The sequence below is a fragment of the Callorhinus ursinus genome, unplaced genomic scaffold, assembly GCF_003265705.2.
Source record: "Callorhinus ursinus isolate GAN/ISIS: 27379988/994484 unplaced genomic scaffold, GSC_fseal_2.0 scaffold46, whole genome shotgun sequence".
NCBI classification, from domain to species: Eukaryota; Metazoa; Chordata; class Mammalia; order Carnivora; family Otariidae; genus Callorhinus; species Callorhinus ursinus.
This window is the reverse complement of record NW_027397108.1, coordinates 9,849,114-9,869,946: the sequence shown is the minus strand read 5'-3', so window position 1 is coordinate 9,869,946 and position 20,833 is coordinate 9,849,114. Positions and strand designations below refer to the sequence as shown.

At 50.6% G+C, this 20,833-nt stretch overlaps 2 protein-coding genes across 4 annotated transcripts in view; one reads left to right on the top strand and one right to left on the bottom strand.

The window, feature by feature from the left end:
- MAP1LC3B (microtubule associated protein 1 light chain 3 beta) overlaps positions 1-573 on the bottom strand; it is a 13,017-nt gene extending 12,444 nt beyond the window's left edge. Inside the window, exon 1 of the mRNA XM_025860334.2 lies at positions 416-573. Within this exon, the coding sequence (XP_025716119.1) occupies positions 416-455 (40 nt within the window). The 5' untranslated portion in view covers positions 456-573. The remainder of the gene's footprint in view (positions 1-415) is intronic.
- A 6,233-nt stretch (positions 574-6,806) lies between these two features.
- The window catches only part of FBXO31 (F-box protein 31), a 41,550-nt gene continuing 27,523 nt past the window's right edge, over positions 6,807-20,833 (top strand). For all 3 annotated transcript variants that reach the window (XM_025860537.2, XM_073882376.1, XM_073882375.1), the window contains exons 1-2: positions 6,807-7,172; positions 18,959-19,030. In XM_025860537.2, the coding sequence (XP_025716322.1) occupies positions 6,824-7,172; positions 18,959-19,030 (421 nt within the window). In that variant the 5' untranslated portion in view covers positions 6,807-6,823. The remainder of the gene's footprint in view (positions 7,173-18,958; positions 19,031-20,833) is intronic.

Below are 20,833 nucleotides of genomic sequence, written 5' to 3'. Positions count from 1 at the left end.
CGGACGGCCGCCCTCGCCCGAGACCCGGCCCGGGGTCGGGGGGGGCTCCCTGGCTCCGACCGCTCAGGCCCCGGCCCCCCGGCCCCACGTCGGCCCCCGGGGTCGGGGGGGGCTCCCAGGGTCCCACCGCTCAGGCCCTGGCCCCGATCCCCTCAGCCCTCGGTCAACCCCGTCCCTCCCCACCCCCCGGCTGCACAACGCCGCGGCCCCCCGGCCGCTCAGCCCTGCCCCCGGGCCGCCGTCGCCATCCCCGGCCACCTTAGGTCCCCGCCTCCGCCCCTCGTGGGTCCCACCCCGTTCAGCCCTACACGAAACCCCGTTCCCCCCTCAGCCCGCCGGCGGCCCTCGCCGCCCTGGGTCGCCGCTGCAGCCCCTCCTCCGGCGCGCGCACCACCCCCCACGCCGCGGCACCCACCGAAGGTGCGGCGCTGCTTGAAGGTCTTCTCAGACGGCATGGCGCGGGCGGCGAAGCGGAGGCGGTGAGACGGAGGATCCCGGCTGCTGCAGGCGGCGGCGGCGGCAGCAGAAGCTCCTCGACTGTGGCGACAGCGATTTCCCTTGTGTCTCTTCAGTCCGCAGCTGCGTCAGGTGACCGGCGCGGCGTCCCGGGGGGCGGGGCCAAGACCGGCCGCCGCCGCCGCCGCCATGGCGGGCGTGGCGGAAGCGGGGCCGCGCGCGTGCGCAGAGGAGACTCCGCGGTGCGCAGGCGCGCGGGTCGGGCCTGACCGGGCGCGGCGGCGGGAGGGTCGGTGCCCGCCTCCCGTGCCGAACTCCCGCGTGGCCCAGCTCCTCTTGCTGACCCCGCGTCGCTTGTGTGCCGCCTCCGTGTGCCGACGGCCAAGAAAGCTCCGGCCCGAAAATACACTCGTTGCGTGCTCCCGCCGCAGCGCCACGGGTCTGGGGGCTGCCGGTTGCTCGTCCAGAGCCGGTACCTGTCGCTGGTGTGTGTTTAGGGAACTGCGCCCATGTGGCTCCGGGGCGTTGGGGCCCGGCGGCCTCCCGCTCACACCCCTCGGGCTCCCCGCTGCCGGGCATCCTCCCGAGCCTCAGAGTTCTCTGTGAAGGGGCAGTAACATTGGAGGGTGCCAGGTGCTTGGAGAGGAGCCTGCAGCCTGCAGACCGTTCGTTCACCGCACGTCCCCACGTCCTACTGGACGTGCACCTGGGTGGACAGCGCTGCAGTCCTAGGCTGGGCTGCTTTGTAATACCTAATACTTTGAAACATTACTATAGCTCCCGACCTCTTTTCCCTCTGTTTGTGGAAGCCTTTCTTATAGGATCGTTTGATAGAGTGATTGGATTGTGCTGTATACATTATCAGGCAAACATACAAAACATGCTAAAATATATTCCTCAAAGTGGTTTCATGTAGCTGGGATTTCTTTCCTTATAGAGAAGCCAGACATGTTGCAGATCCTTGTATAATTATTCTTCCAGACCAGAACAATGATGTTAGCTGTAGCTCTTCATTCTGCTGTACTAGACAACAGTACATTGTGCATGTGTCACCTGTCAGAAGGTGACATACATACGTGTATGTATGTATGTATGCATACATAAACCTATGTATGTGCACACATACAAAGGTGTGCACCTCTTTGTAACCGTTATTTACCTTGAAAAACCTCTAAATCAACAGCACTTAAACATTCTATCTGGTTTCCAAAGTTCCAAAGGAAAGCAAGCTCCAAGTGTACCATCTTGGTTGCTTTGTATTTATTCTGTGAAAATTGGAAAAGAATTTTATTCATTCAGTGCTTGTTATGTACCTACCTTCTGCCAAACAAAATAATCAGGGTTGAAGTCTTAAAAGAGAGTGCGGGGTCACCTGGGTGGTTCAGTCGGTTGGCCAGGGGACTCGATTTTGTTTCAGGTCATGATCTTCTGGTTGTGAGATCCAGTGTCAGACTCCCTAAGCGGGAAGTCTGCTTGAGATTCTCTGATTCTCTCTCCCTCTGCCCCAGCTCCCTCTGCTCCAGCAACCCCTGCTCTTTCTTTCTTTCTCTAAAATATATCAATAAACCTAAAAAAAAAAAAAAAGTGTGGACTGCTTGCTGCTTTCTTTTCTGGAGGTTTTTTTGTTGATAAGTATTGATTGGTGAGCTGCGTTCTTGGCTTAATTGCTGTTTGGTAAGAAATGGACTTTATGTTCTCTTGCTGGACAACTGTTCCAAATGCAAGAGAGAAAAAAATCAATTATCTGGCATATGGAGGTTGGGGGAAGGGGAGGAGAGTTTCATATTTCCCTAGTCCCTTAGGCATCCATAAAGCTTTACGGAATTACCCCAGGCCTTGGGTTCACAGCCACAGAGGAATAGGCTTCAAGGGCTGTGCTAGTGATGGGACAGGGTCACTGTGATTTTCAAGTACTGAAGTCCACATTAACAGTGACTGCCAAAATCTTCCCCTAACCTTGAATTCCTACTTGCATCTAAAACCACATCTCCCTATGTGTTTCTCAGGAAATCGTCCAAGGCTGTGGGCATGTAAAGGTGTCTCATAAGGATAATCTCCATGTAAGAATACCATATTCATAATATATAAATTATAACTTATATTAACATACAGATAAAGAAGTAACTTAGAAAAATTTCACGTGCCCTCAGATGGCAGTTTAATAGAAGTCTGAGGTAGTGAACAATTTTCAGAGTGGCAAATTAATATTATTCATGAATTATTTTAAGCTAGTTAATATAAGCATAGTATGATTTATTTTTAAGTGAATAACAAATACTATTATTCCTTAAAATAACCCATATAAAGTAGAAAAGCAAGAACACATCTTTCAAATTTATTAAATGTTTTCTCCAGGAATCTCATGGTGCCTTTAAACTATCAAACTATTACTCTAGAAAGCCAGATGGTGTTTTAAATAACTCGACCCTCTTCCCTTTTCCATAATATGAAATGACCATAATTGTGAAGAAAATAAGGTAACCACTAAAAATTGAACACGATGCCTCCAGCATTAGTGACGCAACATGGTTGTAAATCATACTGTCTAGCTATTTCTAAGAATCTGTTAAATGAGGCCTGAAACATTAACCTGCAGTGCAGGACGTATTCTTTTTGCCACACACAACAGGGAGGACAAGTCAAACCAGGAAGTTGTTCAGGTCCCCAGGCCTGCCTGGCCTGTCCCACCTCTCGTCTTTCTGATTGGAAGAGACATTCCAGCCCCGAGGATGTCTGGGCAACTATTGGCTTGCTGTCCCATCATTCCTGTGTCATCTCGTTGCTCTTTAGAACAGGTAAACAAACAAGTATTGCTCAAGAGCGGCCGCAGGAGCTATTCTCAGAAAGGATTTAGTCAGGAGGATTTGAAGTTGACCCTCAGTAGGTTGCAGTGCTGAGGAGTGTCTTCGCTTGCTCCTCGGAAAGTGCTATTGGCAGCTGGGAGTGGCATTGTTTTTCAGCGCTCCCTCTCGCCATGAGGCTGTGTCTGATGGACAACTTCAGAAATCTGCAAGCGAGCGCTCGCAGGAAAGCCATCACAGATCACTCACGTAATCTAACATCATTTCTGAAATGAGCATGAGCAGCTGTTTCAGTGTTCCACAGGTGTTTTGGTTCGTTTAATTCTAAGCAAATTCTCAAGGATTGCTTTTTTTTCCTTTTTCTTCCTTTTTTTTTTTTTGCCCATATATGGGACTGTTAAGGGAGGCATCTCTTGAGAGTCTATGGGCCCTCTTGTTTGGCCTTTGAATATGTTTCTTTCTTTCCATTACCTTGCCTGTTTCTTCTGAGCATTGGGTAAGATGCCACTTTTCACATCTGGACTGTGAGAACCAGAATGGGTAAAGTTAACAGTTTACTCAGGTCCAAGAAATACTAGTTTCTGGGACTTCTGGGGAACCAACATAAAAATATCCTGCCCTATAATTTGCTTATCTCCTTAGATGTTATCAATTCTCCATAACAAAGAGTTCATTATTATAGTCCCATCTAGCATTAAAACAAATGATCTCTTTTATTGACCATATCCTCCTTAGTGTTCTTTGTATGGGATACATTATATATAAGGGACTATAAAAGTGTTCAGGACACACAAAGCTTTCAGGATTCACTGTGTAATAATTATCTGCTACCTGAGACCTTTCCCCTTGGGTCCCTTCCTGACAACAGGGGTTACCCACGCTCCCACAAGTATGTTTCTTTCTATTCTGGTTAGCACTAATTCAATCCTTCCACATCCTGGGGTGGGTTATTTTACACGGCATTCTGTTATTCCTGCCCTCAAGGATATACAGATATAGATAGGTCTTCCTAACTGCTGGATACTTGCATAATCCAAACTATAAACAGAATAGTTTAACCATTTTGGGAAGTCTGGGTGGCGGTTAAGCACCTGCCTTCAGCTCAGGTTGTGATCCTGATCCCAGGGTCCTGGGGTCAAGCCCTGAGTCCAGCTCCCTGCTTGCCTGGGGAGCCTGCTTCTCCCTCTCCCTCTGCCCCTCCCCCTACTTGTGCTCTCTCTCTCTCTCTCTCTCTCTCTCCCTCTCATGAATAAATAGAAAAATAAGAAAAGAATAGTTTAACCATTCTTCTGACAAAAATTTAACCAAATTATTTTGTACATGAATACAAGTCTAAGCTCCTCTGGGAGAAAATTGCCTACTGGGGGTAGACAGATTTAGAAACAAAACAAAACAAAACAAAAATGTAACAGGGGCAAGGATTGTACTTTAGAACCTATGGATCCATGCAGAACATAGCACATAGGCTAGTTGGGCATTCTGCAAAAATTTATCACATTAGTTCAGGCAGTTTTGCTTGCTGAAATACTTCCCAGCTTGGATTATAATGCTAATCCACCAGGCTTCTCTAAATCTGTTTGGTTCATGTTTCTCACTTTTTAGTCTTTTAGCCAGTTTTTTTTTTTCATTCAACATTGAGTCAGTAAACACTCATTGACTGCATGATGTGTGTTAGCATATCTGTCACATGACAAGAGATACATCTAGGGAGATTGGTACAAAGGCAGCAAGTGTTAATAAAACAATGTGATGGTGCTGTGAAAAGGGAAACATCCTTCCTTGGAGATGCTATTTGGGGACAAGGAGGAAGGGGTTGGCTCTTTAATGGCACAGAGTGAGGAGATGGGTCTTCCTGGCAGAGGAGACCACTTGAGCAAAATCAGAGATGCGACTAGGCTGATGGATGACCTTTGGATTATCAGGTGGCTCCTCTGGAGAGATGGCCAGGAGGCTACACTGGGCAATTATGTGTGATGTGATAAGGAGTCAGTGGGGCTATTAAATAACTTTAAATAGGTGAGTGCCACAATGAGTCTGATTTTGCTTAGGTGTTACTATCTGCAGGAGAGTTGTGAAACCAGCATGGAAGCTGGACTGAAAAGCTGGCTAGGGGCAGCGAGGTCAGTTAGCTGTTGTTTTCCAATTGTGTGGACCTAAGTGGGTCAAGATTTAATTTAGGACATACCGTTGTGTTAGAAGATTCGCTTCCCGCATTACCGGATTCCCTCTCTCCCGCCTTGAGACCTCCCTACAGAGGCGGTAGTGAATAGTGAAGAATTTGTGGGAACTGGCAGGGTCATTAAGCAGGGTCATTAATTTTCTATCTGATTAGCAAGATCACCCCTGCCCAGAAACACTGAGCCGGCCAGGGCATTCTAGGCTTCCCTTTAGACTCTGGGCAATTCCTCCAGCGCTTCAGGACTGTGTCCTAGAGCGGTTCCTGTAACCACGCCCACAGCCAGGGGCCTGACTCTCTGGAAACAACTAATAACTAGTTTCTTGTTGTTGTGAGTTATTTAAGGTAAGCCACGGTCACGAGGTGGCTTTACACAGTTCTCCAGTTGGGCCCCACCTTCTAGAACACACGTGCCCCGGGACACAGTAAACAAGGTAACGAGGGCAGAACCACAACACTAGTATGGACGAGGAGGTGGGAGCTGGTGTTTTGATCCGTCAGCTGGCATGCTTTTCCCTTTCATTGCAGTAAGGGTGGAACTGAGTGAATGTCAGATTTTAGATAAAAGAAAGGGGTCTGATATGCATACGTCAGGGTTCTATTTGGCTTCCGTGGTTCGGAATGCTAGAGAAGTTTGCATCGCTAACTTCTAGGCCCTAATGACGCCTTACGTGGTCCTGGGCGCCATCCTGGGGTAGTCCTTGGAGCAGTGGTGGTAGTATTGGGACATTCTCCGGAGGGGTGTTGGGGATTCTGGGGAGGGACTTTGGGGAGGGGGCTCCTTGGGACTGTTCTGGGAGGGAACCTCCAGGGGGTCCTCCGGGGCATTCTGGGGGGAACCCCCGGGGGGGGTCCTCTGGCCGTCCTGGGGGTGTGAAGGAGGGGAGTACTTCCTGTGGGACCCTCGGGCCGTCCTGGGGGGGCTCTCGGGGGACAACCTCCGGGGCTCCTCGGGCCGTCCTGGCAGCGGCGGGCACCCCGGCCGGCGTCCCACGGCGCGGCGACCTCGGTTAGCGCAGTGGGGAGGGCGTCAGTCCATACTCCGGAGGGGGAGAATTGGTCCCTTGCGCACGTCCACGGTCGGGAAGGGGCTGCCGTCGTGCGATTTTAAGCAGCATTCTTTTCCCGTGCTCCGTCCAGGCGCGGGACCCCGGGCCTGAGACCCGAAGGCGTCAGGTGGTGGCTGGGCCGCGGGAAGCCCATGGGCTCACCCCGCGGCGGGCCGGTTCCTGGTCCCTCGTGGTGGGCGGGGCCGAGCGGCGCGGGGGCGTGGCCTGAGGCGACCGGGCGGGCCCGGCGCTCCCTGCCCGGCTCCCGGGGGCGGGGCTCGGCTCTCCGGCGGCGCGTGCGCATGGGCGGCGGCGGCGCGGCGGCCGTCCCTCGCGCCGGCATGGCGGTGTGCGCTCGGCTCTGCGGTGTGGGCCCGTCGCGGGGATGCCGGCGCCGCCAGCAGCGCCGGGGCCCGGCCGAGACTGCGGCGGCCGACAGCGAGCCGGACACGGACCCGGAGGAGGAGCGCATCGAGGCGGGCGCGGCGGCTCTGTCCGGGGCGCTGGGCGGCCGGGGCGCGGGCCCCCAGTCGCCCCCGCGCTGCTCGCTGCTGGAGCTGCCGCCGGAGCTCCTGGTGGAAATCTTCGCCTCGCTCCCCGGCACCGACCTGCCCAGCCTGGCCCAGGTCTGCACCAAGTTCCGGCGCATCCTGCACACCGACACCATCTGGAGGCGGCGCTGCCGGGAGGGTGAGCGCGCAGGGGCGGGGGTCCGGGCGGGCGGGGGTGCCCCAGGGCTCCGGACGGGGCCCGGCCTCAGATCGGGGGCCTCAGGGGGACGGTCCCGGCCGGGCGGGCGGCGGTGATTCCGGGGGCCTCTCCCACAAGTCCGGGGCGCGGGGTCTGGGAGAGCTGGCGTCCCGGCTGCGCGGCGGAGTCGCGCGCTCTACCAGCTCTGGGGGAGCTCTGAGAGGGGTGGGGGTTCCCCAGCCGCGGAGACTGGGCTGTGACTGCCCTGGGGCTGGGGCTGGGTTGAGGCCGCGGAGTGAGCTGACGCATGTGGGCATCCTCGTCTGTCCCCAGGCTTCGGGAGGCGGAGGTGAGAAGAGCGGAATGGTTAGGGAAGTGGAATGGTTAGGGAGCCCAGGATTGTGGAGGGTCTCCTGAGGGGCGGGTCTGTGGAAGGGCAGGTGGAGCCGGGCACTGCCGGAGAGGGTTGAGTTCCCTGTCAGGGATGCTGATGGCAGTAGTGAGGGTGGTGAATAGTTTTGTAACAAATCGCAGGAGGAAAGGTTTACTTAATCCAGAGTTCGAGGCTCTCTACGTTTAAACGTTGATAGATCCCAGGTGTTCCATGAAGTCTCCTATTTTGGTAAAAAGAATAGCTGGGAAACAAATCCAAACAATGCAGAACAGCAGCAGGAGGAAAGTAAAAATCATCAGAGACCCCTGCAATCAAAGATAACCCACTCTTAAAATTTTGGAACACGTCTCCATATGCACATGTAGAGTCCTGTACACATTTTTACTTAAACGGGATCATACCATATATATTCTTCCCCAGACAGTTTAGTATGAAAAAGCTTTGTGGGATTCCACTGCATACATCTGCCACCAGACCAGTTAGGCCCTTACCGACTGACTTTTGAGTTTGCGGTTTTTTCTTGTCACCAACAATGCTGTCAAGGCTGCTTTTGTGCAGTTTTGTAGAAATTTGTGCTGTTTACTTGTGCTTTCTAGGACTTCTGAGATTATCTTCTAAGGGTGCACTTCCTCTCAGAGCAGGGTTGTTGGTAATAGGGTATGCACACTGAGGGTGTAGATGCCCATTGCCCAGCTGTTGGAAATTGCATCCCCAGAGAGGGTGCGTGAGAAGGCCTCTTTTCTCAGATGCTCCCCAAAAAGGGCATCAGTCATCTTATCTCTGCAGTGAAGCTCAGTGGTCAAGAGTCCGGAGTTTTAGTCAGCAGGCCAGGCTCAGTTTATGTGCTTTGAGATCTTGGACATGCTTCACCTTCCCAAGTATTTTGGGCAAGTGCTGCTCCTGTAGGGTCACTTTGGGGGTTAAATAAGATCATGCACATGAAGCTCTCACCCCCTAAATGGTAATGTTCTATTGTGAGGCTTTTTGGCCATTTTATTTCATCTCTTGTGATTCCTTATTTGTGCGTTTTTGTTTATGTCTCTTAAAGCATCTGTTTTTGTCTTACAAATTTGTGAGACCTCTTTGAATGTTAGCAGTATTAACCTTTTGTCATATATGTGGCAAGTGCATTTCTTTTGACATTTTAAAATAGAGATAAAGAAAGTTCCAGGTTCTCTGTGAACTCTACCTTTTCATTTGTTTTGTTTTGCTTTTTGTATACCTGTAAGACCCACATTCGTCACAGGTGTTCCATTGTGCTTTGAGAAGTTTCTCCATCGGTCAGCCGGACCTGTGTGGTGGTTTCTGGTGGGTTTGTCTCTGGGGAACTGGAACTCATCTAGTTCAACTGTAGAAACAGAGTAAGGACATTTATGTAATCAGAAAAACTCCATTTATGTAATAAAAAAAAACTCGAAGGTATGGTATGGATTAAAACTCACTGGGGTTAGAGTTCAGGGTGAATTCTTAAGAGTTGCTGCTGGAAGTGCAGGAAGCCCTGATGAAGATGTAGAAGGAAGTTGGGGACGGACGGACGCAGGACTGCAGTCCTTGCCTGCTGGGGCACTTCTCAGTTCCACTTTCCTGGGGCAAGAGACAATGTGACATTAGAAGCAAGGCATCTTGTCCACCAAGGCAGGCAGACATGATAGGAAAGAAGTTAAAAAAAAGAAAGACAAAAATGGTAAAGCAGGCATTTTCCTAGTCACCCCCAATAAATAACTGTTAATTCTTTTGTTATGTTTGCTTTTGATTCCTTTACCTTTTTAAATTTTTAATGTTTAGGTTTTTTATGTTTTTAAATATTTTATTTATATGAGAGAGAGAGAGCATGAGCAGGGGTAGAGGCACAGGGAGAAGCAGACAGCCACTGAGTGAGGAGCCTCATGTGGGGCTCCATCCCAGGACCCCAAGATCATGACCTGAGCCAAAGGCAGACGCTTAACTGACTGAGCCACCCGGGCACCCCTCTACCTTTTTTTAAGGAAAGCGTCTCAGCTGATACTCACTTCTGATCAGCACTGTCCTTCTTATTCTAAGAAGCAGCCTCTGTCGTGGGTTTAATTTACTTGTGTATACATATGCTCGTGTGTGTCCCCAAATAAAACATTTTGTGATGGTTTAATTTTTAGAAATATATCATACTGTAAGTCTTGTGCATCTGCTTTTTCCCCTTTTGAACTTGTGTTTTTAAGTTCTATCTGTGTGAATACATTTAAGTCTGGTTCAGTCTTTTTAAATGCTGTGTGGTGGTTCATAATTTGAAGAGACCATGCTTTGTTCCTTCTCTTATTTTTATTTATGTATTTGGTTATATACAGTGTACAGTGAACAATCTCCATGTCTGTTGAATGCAGATATAGAATACATGCAGAAGTAGTGCTGCTGGGGTGGGGTGCGGTGGGCCGTGAGCCCTGCAGTTTCACTCGGTACTGCCCAGTTACTACGGCCGTGAATTTTAGCTGCTTAACTTCCTGACACTAAAGCATGAGCAGGTAAGTCACAAAAGGTGACATGCAGATGTTCAGTGTGCACCGTCTCACCACAAAGCAGTTGTCATTTCTGGCCCGGCTGCTCCGAGTTACCCCATTTAATCCAGTATCTGCCAAATTCTCTCTACTCTGAATGATTCACCTTTAATTATTTTAATTTGCATGCGTTCGATAACTGGTGAGGATGCACACTTGGAAAATTACATTATTGGTGGTTTGGATTTTTCTTATTTGCTTATCCTTACCCCTTGCCAACTTTCTACCCTATTTTTTTTTTCTTACTGATTTGTGGATTTTATTTATTTAGTCTGGATAGATTTCTGTTTAATACATTTCAAGACATTTCTTTTTTTTTTTTAAGATTTTATTTATTTATTTGACAGAGAGAGACACAGCGAGAGAGGGAACACAAGCAGGGGGAGTGGGAGAGGGAGAAGCAGGCTTCCTGCAGAGCAGGGAGGCCGATGTGGGGCTCGATCCCAGAACCCTGGGATCATGACCTGAGCCAAAGGCAGATGCTTAATGACTGAGCCACCCAGGCGCCCAAGACATTTCTTTAATAGTCTATAGTGATATGCTATTTAACTTCATTTATAATGACTTTTGTGAAAGTTACAGTGTTAATTGAACCTAGGTATTTTGGGCTTAAGTAATGATTTTCATCTGAAGGTCAGGAAGATGGTCGCTAGGTCTTCAGTTTCACTAGTTCGTTCTGGTAGCTTTAATTTCTAGCTTATCTATGTCAAACATTGGATGGCTGGTAATCCCATATGGTGTTCATAGATGTCTCAGAGTTAGTCTCATTATATAGCTAAGAACAGTCAGGTATGGGATGGGTCTGATCTGAGTTCTCTTAGCTCCTAAAGTTCATCTTTCCTGAACTAGACATTTGGTTAAGGTGAGTGTTGATACTGCCAAAGCCCCAAGTCCATTTAGGTAAAAACCAAAGCCCTCCCAGCCTTGGTGGGCAGGAGGCCGGATCTCAGGCTGGTTGAGGAGGTGAGTTGTCTCAGCCCCTCAAGTGTCCTGGAATGGAACCTCTGGGTCTGGTCCAGCCCTGATGGTTGTAATGGTGGCTCCATTTTTTAGTGTCTTGGGAGGTTGAGTGAGACTAATAAGTGAATTTGCATGTTTGTATGTTTGCTTTCTGTCTGTTGATGATTGGATTTTCCAGAACAGAAAACAAGCCACAAAAATAGGAGTCGGAAAGAGAATAGCACACACCTGTGTTTTATTCCTTCAAAGAATTTGGGGCCATGATTGACTTTCAGGGGGCAGACAATGCATGTGTGCTTAAGAGCCCTTTCTAAAATGATAGGATGAGTTTGTGGGGGTGGGGGGTAGCGCTAGAAACTTAAAAACGAGGTAGCTATATTTATAATGTTTGGTGAGAAGCTCACAATTTCCAGTGTCCTAACAATAAATCGGTTATTTTTATAGAACTTTGGTCTTTCTAGCCTGCTGCATACTGGAGCTGTTGGGTTAAATATTTTCTAGTGGTATTTCTCTAGGCAGGTGGGAGAAGGTTGCTAGTGAGAAGCCAGGTCTGTGCTCCTGATTTTGGGGCAAGCACAAAACAGCTAGGTGATATTTATCCTTTTACAGGAAACAAACCGAACCAAGCCCAGCCCCCAGGGCAGGCGCAGGCCAGGGTGAGGGTAAACACTTTTTTTGATGCATCACTCCTTTGGCTGTGGGCCTCCTGCAGTTACTTGCATGTGGGGCTATAAATAAGTCATCATTTCTCAAGACTTCTGAGGGTAGAAGCCAAGTGCGTTATTTTGCCTTTGACCCTGACAAGGCTTTTCTTCGTTAATACTTAACCATTTACTCGGTGAATTTTTAAGTGTACATTCAGACTGTAGTTCTAAATCAAAATATTCAAATAATAACAAAAGACAAAATTAGAAACAAAGGAAATGCTCATACATGTATTTTCCCTTTCCACACTGAGCTTTAAATACTCAGACACAAAGATTTCATATTATTCAGCTCAGTACCTGTCGGTGTCTGGTTTTGAATTTATAATATATAATTTGCCCATTTCTTCCCTTGATGGTATTTTTTTTGACACATAGAATGATATTTGTATAATATTTTGATTTTTTTAAGTCTAAAACGGGTTTAAATTCCATCATAATTAGGAATAATCCTTTTCCAATAATGTATGATTTTTATGACAGAAATGGGGAATTAAAAACCAGTATTTAATTCTGTTTTTGCAAGCAGAAGAACATGCTGTGCAAAAAATGAGAAATGTGGCTTTTGTTAAATATGACTAAAATTGGAGGGTCGTCTTGGGAAGAGGTGAATTGGGCAAGTTGTTTGTTTTAAGGTTGGCTTCAGGGATTTTTATGATTCTGGTAAAGCAGATCCTTGCTGAGCCCACTGGTTTTGATGGTAGGATGGGCATGTTGGCAGGTAGATAGATAAACTGTTCAGGTGGTAACACGTCTTAACCACGAGAAGGGGAAACCAGCCCTCCTCCTGGACATGCAGCAGGATCTCAGAACTTGGAGGAAAACTGTATCTTTTTCTTCTGCTTTGCCACTTGAAGGGACTGCAGTTCTCTCTCTTTTTTCAAGTTGAATCTCCTGTGCTGCCTTATGGAGAAACCTTCCTTTCCCTCAGCAAAGCAGGAAAGGGAAAAGGGCAGTGGTGCCTCGTAGGGGAGCATTTTTCAGACTTCCCTTATTTCAACCTTAAAAAAGTAAGCTAGAAAGTGAACCTGGTACCCAGAGAGCATCGAGTAAAGATTTCCCCCTGGCCATATTTAATTGGACAGACAATGGTACCTCGCCAAAAAGAATTGATTGGTTGTTAGAGGACCAGGCACTGCCATTGGCACTGTTTTCCTGTGTTTATAAAGTGATTACGTAATGAACTTGAGGCTCTGGGTTTGTCTTTCTGGCTGGAAAGGGCATGCAAACACAAGGGTGTCTTTGCGTCTTTGCAGAGGAACAGGTCTCCTCTCGAAAACGAAGGCCCTTTCCCGAGATGGGCAGGGTTTGGAACACATGAGTCAGCATCCTTTGCCACCGATACCATCGCTGTCCACCCGGTGGCGATGGAGAGGCTGGTTAACCCGAGCCGGCCGGGCCTGCTGTGGGGTATTAGTGGAGGAGCCGGGAAGTGTCGGAAATACTAGACAACGTCCAGGGCGAGATGATGGCAGAGTCAGGCTCACAGGCTTCTGTCCTGGTCTCCTACATGGGCGGCGGGACAGTGGGACACTCAGGAAGGGTGGGCGTCTCAGGGTGACAGATGGGCCTTAGCGGGAATGGGTTTCCCTTGGCCAGCAAGTGCCTGTCATGGGAGCTGGACTGGGGTCAGAGTCCTCTTGCTGGAAGAGTGCACTTCTCACGGTGTCCATTGGCATGGAGACTGTTTCTGTTTCTCTTCACGTGGCCCGAATTTGTTGAGAACAAGTCACATTAATCTTGTAGGTGGTTTCAGCCATCCCGGGGAACTGTTAAGCCTCCCAAATAGTCCAGGTATTTAGTAGGAGACACCTGTGGGCTGTGTCCAGGTTCTGAGTTATACATTCTTCCATCCTAAGATGATAATGGCCGCCTCCATTCTTCCATCCTAAGATGAGGTAGCTGCAGAGTGTTTTTCCAGATTTGCTACATTATTTAAAAAAAAAAAAAGGCATTTCGTGCAGTCAGGAATAGCTAAGTAGAGCAGTGTGCTGGAGAAGCCCGGGAGTTTAAGTCAGTGCTCTGTTGTTGGAGGGCATTCTCGGGTTTTGGCACCCAGTGGCTGTGCCGGGAAGCCTGGGGACTGGTTGCCTGACCCCTCCATCCTGCCTGGTGGAGGACCCCTCCCCCACCCACCCCCACCCCTGCCTTTGGCTTCTTTTTTAGCCTCAGAAGTAAAAGTGTGAACCCTTTTTTTATTAAGGAGTATAATTATCCCCTAATTTAGTGCAAACAAAAAATCTTTCTGATCAAACTGCCTTTTAGTTTTATTTAGAGAACTGTGTGTGTGCACAACAGGTAGGAAAGAAGCCTCTGGCACGCTTCAGCCCTTCTTCTCTCTGGCTCCCTCCTGCTTGCCTGGTACCACGTCTGGGTCACACTCTCCTTTCCTCCTGCCTCTGACTTACCTAGTGGTACAGTGGCCTCCTTGGACCCCCCCACCTGCACTTCCAGGTACGTCTCTGCTGGCGCCCCCACAAGTTAATAGTCTGCGCTGGAGCCTCTCTCCATACCTAAAACTCTTGTAGACTCCCTTCTCCGCCACCTAACTGCCTTCAGGGCTGGGAGAGAACCTCCCTTTCCAGATGGATCTTGTCTGCCCCCATGTCTGCCCCCAGACGCGCTGCAGGTGGCGTCTTAGTGGCGTGCCTGTCCATCCTGGCAGAGCCCCCTCCTCAGTGGCATTGACTCTGGGAGAATGAGACGAGGTCCCCGCTGTGGCGGCCTCCTGGTATCGGCACAGTGCCCTGAAGAATGGCGCTCACTCTCCTTGTCACGTTCTGCTCCGACGTGTGTGCACATCTCAGCCCCGACTGCCACGGCTGCCATGTCCCTGAATCTCCACCTCCTCCTCCGGGGAAGGGGCCTCGAGAAGCAGAGCTGTGTCTCCCGGGTTCTCCTGCAGCGTGGGCGGGGGCAGGGGGGAGAGAAAATCTCTCACCTCCTGCTCTAGAGACTGACCAGAGTTAGTGCGTGTTCGGAAATGTGCTGTGGGGACAGGGCGTTTTCGGCAAAGCCCATCGCGCAGCCCTGAGCCCGTCGCACAGGAAAGAGTGTAGAGTGCTTGGCAGCCCTGGGCAGTTAGGTCACAGGAGGCTGCCGCTTACGTGTTGACTTGACTCTGCCAAAGTACTAGGCTGTTCTTCCCTCCTGGCAAAACATGTTTCAAATAGCTTTTTGGAAATTTTCCAATTGGAGTATGTGAAGTGGCAATTTAATTTTTTTATTATGGTAACATATACATACAACAAGAATTGCCATGTGGACTACTTTTAATTGTGCAGCTCTGTGGCGGTCAGTAGTTCAGCACATTCACGTTGCTGTGCAAACCCCCCGCCCCTGGCCGCCTCCAGCCGTTGTTCATCTTTCGCACCTGCAGCAGCTCTGTCCCCTTACACACCAGCCGCCCTCCCTCCCTCCAGCAGCCACCATCCTGTCTGTCTCTGGGAGTCTGACTATCCAGGTACCTCGTGGAAGTGCAATCATACAGTATATTTGTTTTCTGGGGGACTGGCTTATTTCCCTGAGCATGATGTCTTCAGGGATCATCCGTACTGCAGCAGGTGACAGTTTACTTCCTTTTGAAGGCTGAATAACATTCCAGCGAGTGGATGGCCCATGTGGTGTTGATGCGCTCATCTGCCCGCGGACACTTGGGTTGCTTCCATCTCTTGGATGTTGTGAGGAGTGCTGCAGTGAGCCCGGGTGGAGAAGTATCTGAGCCCTCGCTTTCAGTGGGGGCTATACCCATAAGTAGAATGACAGCTGGGTCATAGGGTGATTCTGTGTCCCCATACTGGTCTCCACAGCATGACCATTTCATATTATAAATTCCCTCAAGTCCATGTTTCTCCCTTCCCAGCTTTTTGTTTTGTTTTTGCTATCTTTGGAGTAAATAGTTTCAAAAAAGAATTGCTTAAGCTCCTTTATTTAATAGATTAGCAAGGACATTTTTTTTTTGAAGTTTTTATTAATCTCTACATGGGGCCTGAACTCATGACCCTGAGATCAGGAGTCACATGCTCCACCAAATGAGCCAGCCGGTCGCCCCATCAAGGAAATTCTTTGAATCGACAGCCTGTACCACCAAATCCAGTGTTGGATTGAGAAGCATCTGTAGGCAGCATGGGTGGTGTGCTCGCTTGCTTGCAGTCAGCAGGGGCAGGACCTGTGCCAAAGGGTGGAGTTCACACTTGGTGGTTTTTCTGGAAGGAAGGATACACGGTGCTTGTGAGTACACAGGCCTTCAAGCTATTTTAAGGGCAGTTTCCCTTGATGACTTACGGAACGTTTGTAGAACAATCAGAGGATGTCGCATTGTTCTTAGCTCCTCTTTTAAAAAAGATTTTCCCATGAGGTGGAAAATACCAGACAATTCTTGTAGGAATGGTTGGGTCAAAATGACATTATTCTGCTTTGGTGGATTTATTTTGACCTTCTGGGAACATTAAGAAAAACCCACCAAGGATTGCTCTGTTTATTAGCACTACATCCTAATTTTGCTTTTCTCCTGATTGTTCATAGTGTTTTTGTGGATGCTTTATCTGCTTGTGCAACTTCATACCCTGTGCCATATGCACAATACCATTTCTTGACACAATATGCAGAAATTTATTTATTTGAGAGAGAGAAAGAATGAGAGAGATCACGAGCAGTGGGGAGGGGCAGACGGAGAGGGAGAAGCAGACTCCCCGCTGAGCAGGGAGCCGGATGCGGGACTCGATCCCAGGACCCCGGGATCATGACCTGAGCCGAAGGCAGACGCTTCACCGACTGAGCCCCCCAGGCGCCCAGTGTGCAGAAATTTATGATGAGGTGGCTATCCTGGCTAAAACCCTTGGAGCCATTCAGAAGCATTGTTTCTGTCAGGTTGGAGTGTGCGTTGGACTCTAATTCAAAAATCATAAGCCAGGTCACCAACCTTCACAGCCTGGGCCCAGAGAAACGCCTAAGCAGCAATGCCAATGCCTCACAAAGGCCTGGCTGTGGACCTCAGGGGCTGTCAGCCACAGGAACATACCTGAATGCATTTTCAGGGCTGTGCCCCGAGTCTAACCATTGGCACCGAGAGTCACAGTGTCTTGCCCGCAGCACTACACACATTACAAAAGAGAAGACCCCTGCCCCCTGCAGTCACCCCACTTTGTCTCCGAGGCAGTAAGAGACTCGTCCTTGTCTGTTATTGTAAGCACCAGTAGCATGCTGGAACCGAGAAATGTGAAACGAGAAACGGAGCTGTCCTTTCAAAACCACCCAGGAAAGAAACCGACACACCAATCCTGTTAACGCTGTAACAATTTTGAAGTGCATTGTTTGCACAAGAGAAAGCCAAAGTGTGTGTACGGAGAGCCAAAGTAGTGACCACTGACGGGGTTTTCAGGAGGAGCCACTTGGCCATCATGGGCATCACGGAGCCAGCAGGAGATGGTGAAGAGAGTTTTATATAGCGTTTATATTGAGAGTGGGGTAGACTGGTTGTTCCAGTGTGTTCTGCCCATCAGGGCGAGGGTGGCTCATTCAGCTGGTTCACGGGGAGAGCAGGGGTTTGGATAAGCTGTGGTCTGAGATGCTGGGGACCCCGTTGCATGCGGGTGTTGCTATGTCCCTGCCCTAGATGCATGGACAGCATATTTCATCTGTCTGTCCTCATAGGCTCCTAAGACTTGAATTATCCTCCAGAATGGAGTCCACATTCTTCTTGGCAGCAGGATAAAACATATGCTTTTTATTTTTTTGCCTGATAGTGAGCAAGGCCGTGACTTACATCTTAGGAGTCTTTAACTTCACGTCTGTTCATCAGCAGAGGAGGTAGGGAAAAGCAGGGTTCCCCTGGGCAGGCCCCATCGGGAGGGACATTGCCGAGTAGCTGCCTTGCCCTAAATACCTTCTCCCCTCTGTGCATCTGGAGCTTTGCTTTGTGTACTGTTGGAATCCTATCAGTTCGTAGAAGCATTTGGGCTGCTATCATCCATTCTTTTGAAAAGACCGGACCAGACCTTGGGAGGATTTAGGCACCATCAGGAGTGACATGATGAGCGGACGGCACTTGGCCAGTACTGGCCACACTGCATGAATCCATGTTTTAGACAGACCGCTGAGCTGCCAACCTTGCCCAGCCTTGGCGTCCCTTCCTGTGATGGGGGCATAGTGCTGGTCACAGAGGTGGCTGTCCATGATGCCCCAGCTGATTGACTGCACCCGGGATGACACAGAGAGTCCTGGTGGGGACTCTGTGTGGACGTGGGCAGCGGGGGTGCTGAGCACGCTTCTTCCTGCCTGGGCTCTGCTCACCACTGTGAGGCGCCCCATCCAGGCTTCGGCTCTGGGTCCTGCACCACCAGCTCCGCTCTTCTGTGTAGGCCCCGGGCCTCTCTGTGCGTGTTTTCTCTTCCGTGAAATAGATGAGACAGTAGCAGCTCTCTCAGGCCTGCTAGCAGGGCTGAATACAGTGGTGCCCGGCCCGCACAGAGGTACCAGGTACTAGGCAGGCTCTTGCCTCCCAGCAGTTCTGGATTCGTGGTGATTAGTTCCGTGCGGTGCTTTCCTTGCACAGCCTTGCCCGGACCTGACCTGAAAGACCCAAGGTTTCAGCTGGGAAGCTGGGGTGGGTGACTTGGAAATGTGGGGTGACAGGGAGGAGGAAGCAGGAGGGTGCCGTCACCCAGGCGAGGACGGGGAGCAGGGAGGGCATCCAGGGTCTCCATCGCTGGCTGGGGTCTGGGGGCCTGGTGCCAAAGGGATGTGGCACAGCTCCTCCTTCCAGGCCCTCGTCCAGGCTTTCACTGGCGTCTCCCCTCATGGGCCGTGGCTTTGTTTAATAGAACTGGTGGTATGGTGAGCCACAGTGCGGGTTCAGGGGGTCTTCGTGGGACCCTGACACCAAGGACGATCTCATTTCCATGGGAACGTGCTGTTTCCAGGCCACTGGGGATTGTCTAATTTGGGGTTTGTGCAATTAGGCTTCTAGAGTTTAGCAGGATAGATAGCGCGGATTGTTGCTTTGTCAAGTGTGGTCTAAGCAGAATAATGGCTTCACCGGTGAGTGCGGGTGCTGACCAAGTGTGGAACAGCGAGGGTCGGACTCTGCCTTGGAAGACAGGGTCAAGGCTTCGGCACACACTTTCCTTCCCTGCGCTCAGTCTGTTTCTGCGGCCTTGTGACTTCTTGACTGTGATCTCCAGCAAATGTTTCTTGTTGCAGAGTATGGCGTTTGCGAAAACCTGCGGAAGCTGGACATCACGGGCGTGTCTTGTAGAGACGTCTATGCCAAGCGTAAGTGAACCTGTTGCCGCCCACGGTCCCCTTCGTTCCAGATGCAGATGCAGAGTGAGCACCCTTGATAGCAGTGCGAAGAGTGTGACCCACAGCCCACAGTCCCCTCTCGGACATCCTCTGAGAGTCGTAGCTGGTGCTCCACGGACGGTGCTGGGAGTGGCAGCCCTGACCTGGGTGGTCTTTTCTCCATCTTTGGGGGTGTCATCCTTATTTTTCAGCCTGTCACAGATAATGGTGTCTTCCATTAGGCGTGGAGAACCCCTAGATCTGAGAAACGTGGCTGCGCTGGGAACAACCCTGGGCTGCTTCCAGAGGTGTCCCTTTCCCTGGATCTGGGCCCACAGCCCAAGGGGCACGTGGACAGCAGCTTCACTGGGAAGTGTGGCCGCTCCCCGGGCTCCCTAGGCCACCTGCCGGCAGCCCCACATCAGGCTCCCCCTTCTGGGGCTCCGTCTACCCCGTAGCGTCACGTCCCCATGTTGAGCCCCCCAGCCCCCATTTCCTGTTCTCCCCTCCTTTGCTTTCCAGAGTCACCAGTGACACGCCCTGTCTGAGTGCTCCGAGTCCCCCCAGCCCCACATGTCTTTCCTCGGTGCCCCTTAGCGTGAGGCTGTGAAGATCTCTGTTCACACTGACACCAGCCAGGAGCTGTGGGCCAGCACCGACCCACAGGGAGCAGCCCGTGGGTTCACCCCTGGGTGGCCGTCTCGTGCAGTATTAGCGCCCCAGGGCTGGGATCAAAGACCAGAGTAAGAGACGACGGTGACCAGTTCTCTCTGGCCTAAAGTTGACTGTTCACTGCTTTTAAAAGGACCTTAAGCAGACGCCTGGGGGGCTCAGTCGGTTAAGCGTCTGCCTTCGGCTCAGGTCATGATCTCAGGGTCCTGGGATCGAGTCCCTCATCGGGCTCCCTGCTCAGTGGGGAGTCTGCTTCTCCCTCTGCTCATGCTTGCTCTCTCTAAATAAATGAATGAATAAATAAACAAACAAATAAAATCTTAAAAAAAAATAAAAAGACTGTAAGGTTTCATCTTAAAACCATCTTGGTAGATTTTGGTTTTCACATTCTTTTGAAATGTTCTCCATTGAAAGCAGAGCAGGTGGTGCTCCTTCCTAAATGGCTCACCCGGGAGCGGCGGCTGCGGTCTGCACGGGAACACCTCCTACTCAGGACTGAGACGGAAGCAGGTCTCTGAGAACCAGCCGAAGCCCTGGCAGCCCCTCCAGGGTAGGGGGCGTGCCGGCCGCTGCCTCTCTCTGCGTCCCTCTTCTTAGTGGGTCTGTCACTCAGGTTCTCCCTCTGAGATGCCCCTCCTTCACGTGGCCGCAGGGGAACATGGGGTTTCCATGTAGGGCTGGCTCTTTGGGAGACATGAGCAGTGCTCCCTCCATGGAGGCGGCTGATTTTGCCATCCTGTCGGTTCCTTGCTCCGTCAGAGGCTTCTCCCCACACTGAGATCCATGGCAGCTTGGGATTGTGCGGTGGTTGGTGTTCCGAGTTAGGATTCGCTCACATCGGGGAGCTCTCCTGTCAGCAGGCTGGAGGTTCTTCATGGACCTTCCTCTGGGAAGCCAGCCTGCTCACAACTTGCACAGCTCATGGGGGCTCAGCCATGCCCTCTGACCTACCACCTGCCTCTGGGAGCCCTCTGCCCTGCCATGCCCAGCTCCCCGCTTTTCCCTGCCCTCCTGAGGCCTTGGGCTTCATCGTTGCCCCAGCCACCATGCCCAGCTCGGCACTTGCCTCCTGAGTCCTGTGCTTGGGACCCCAGTGCAAGGCTGGCTGCTCAGGACCTAGCA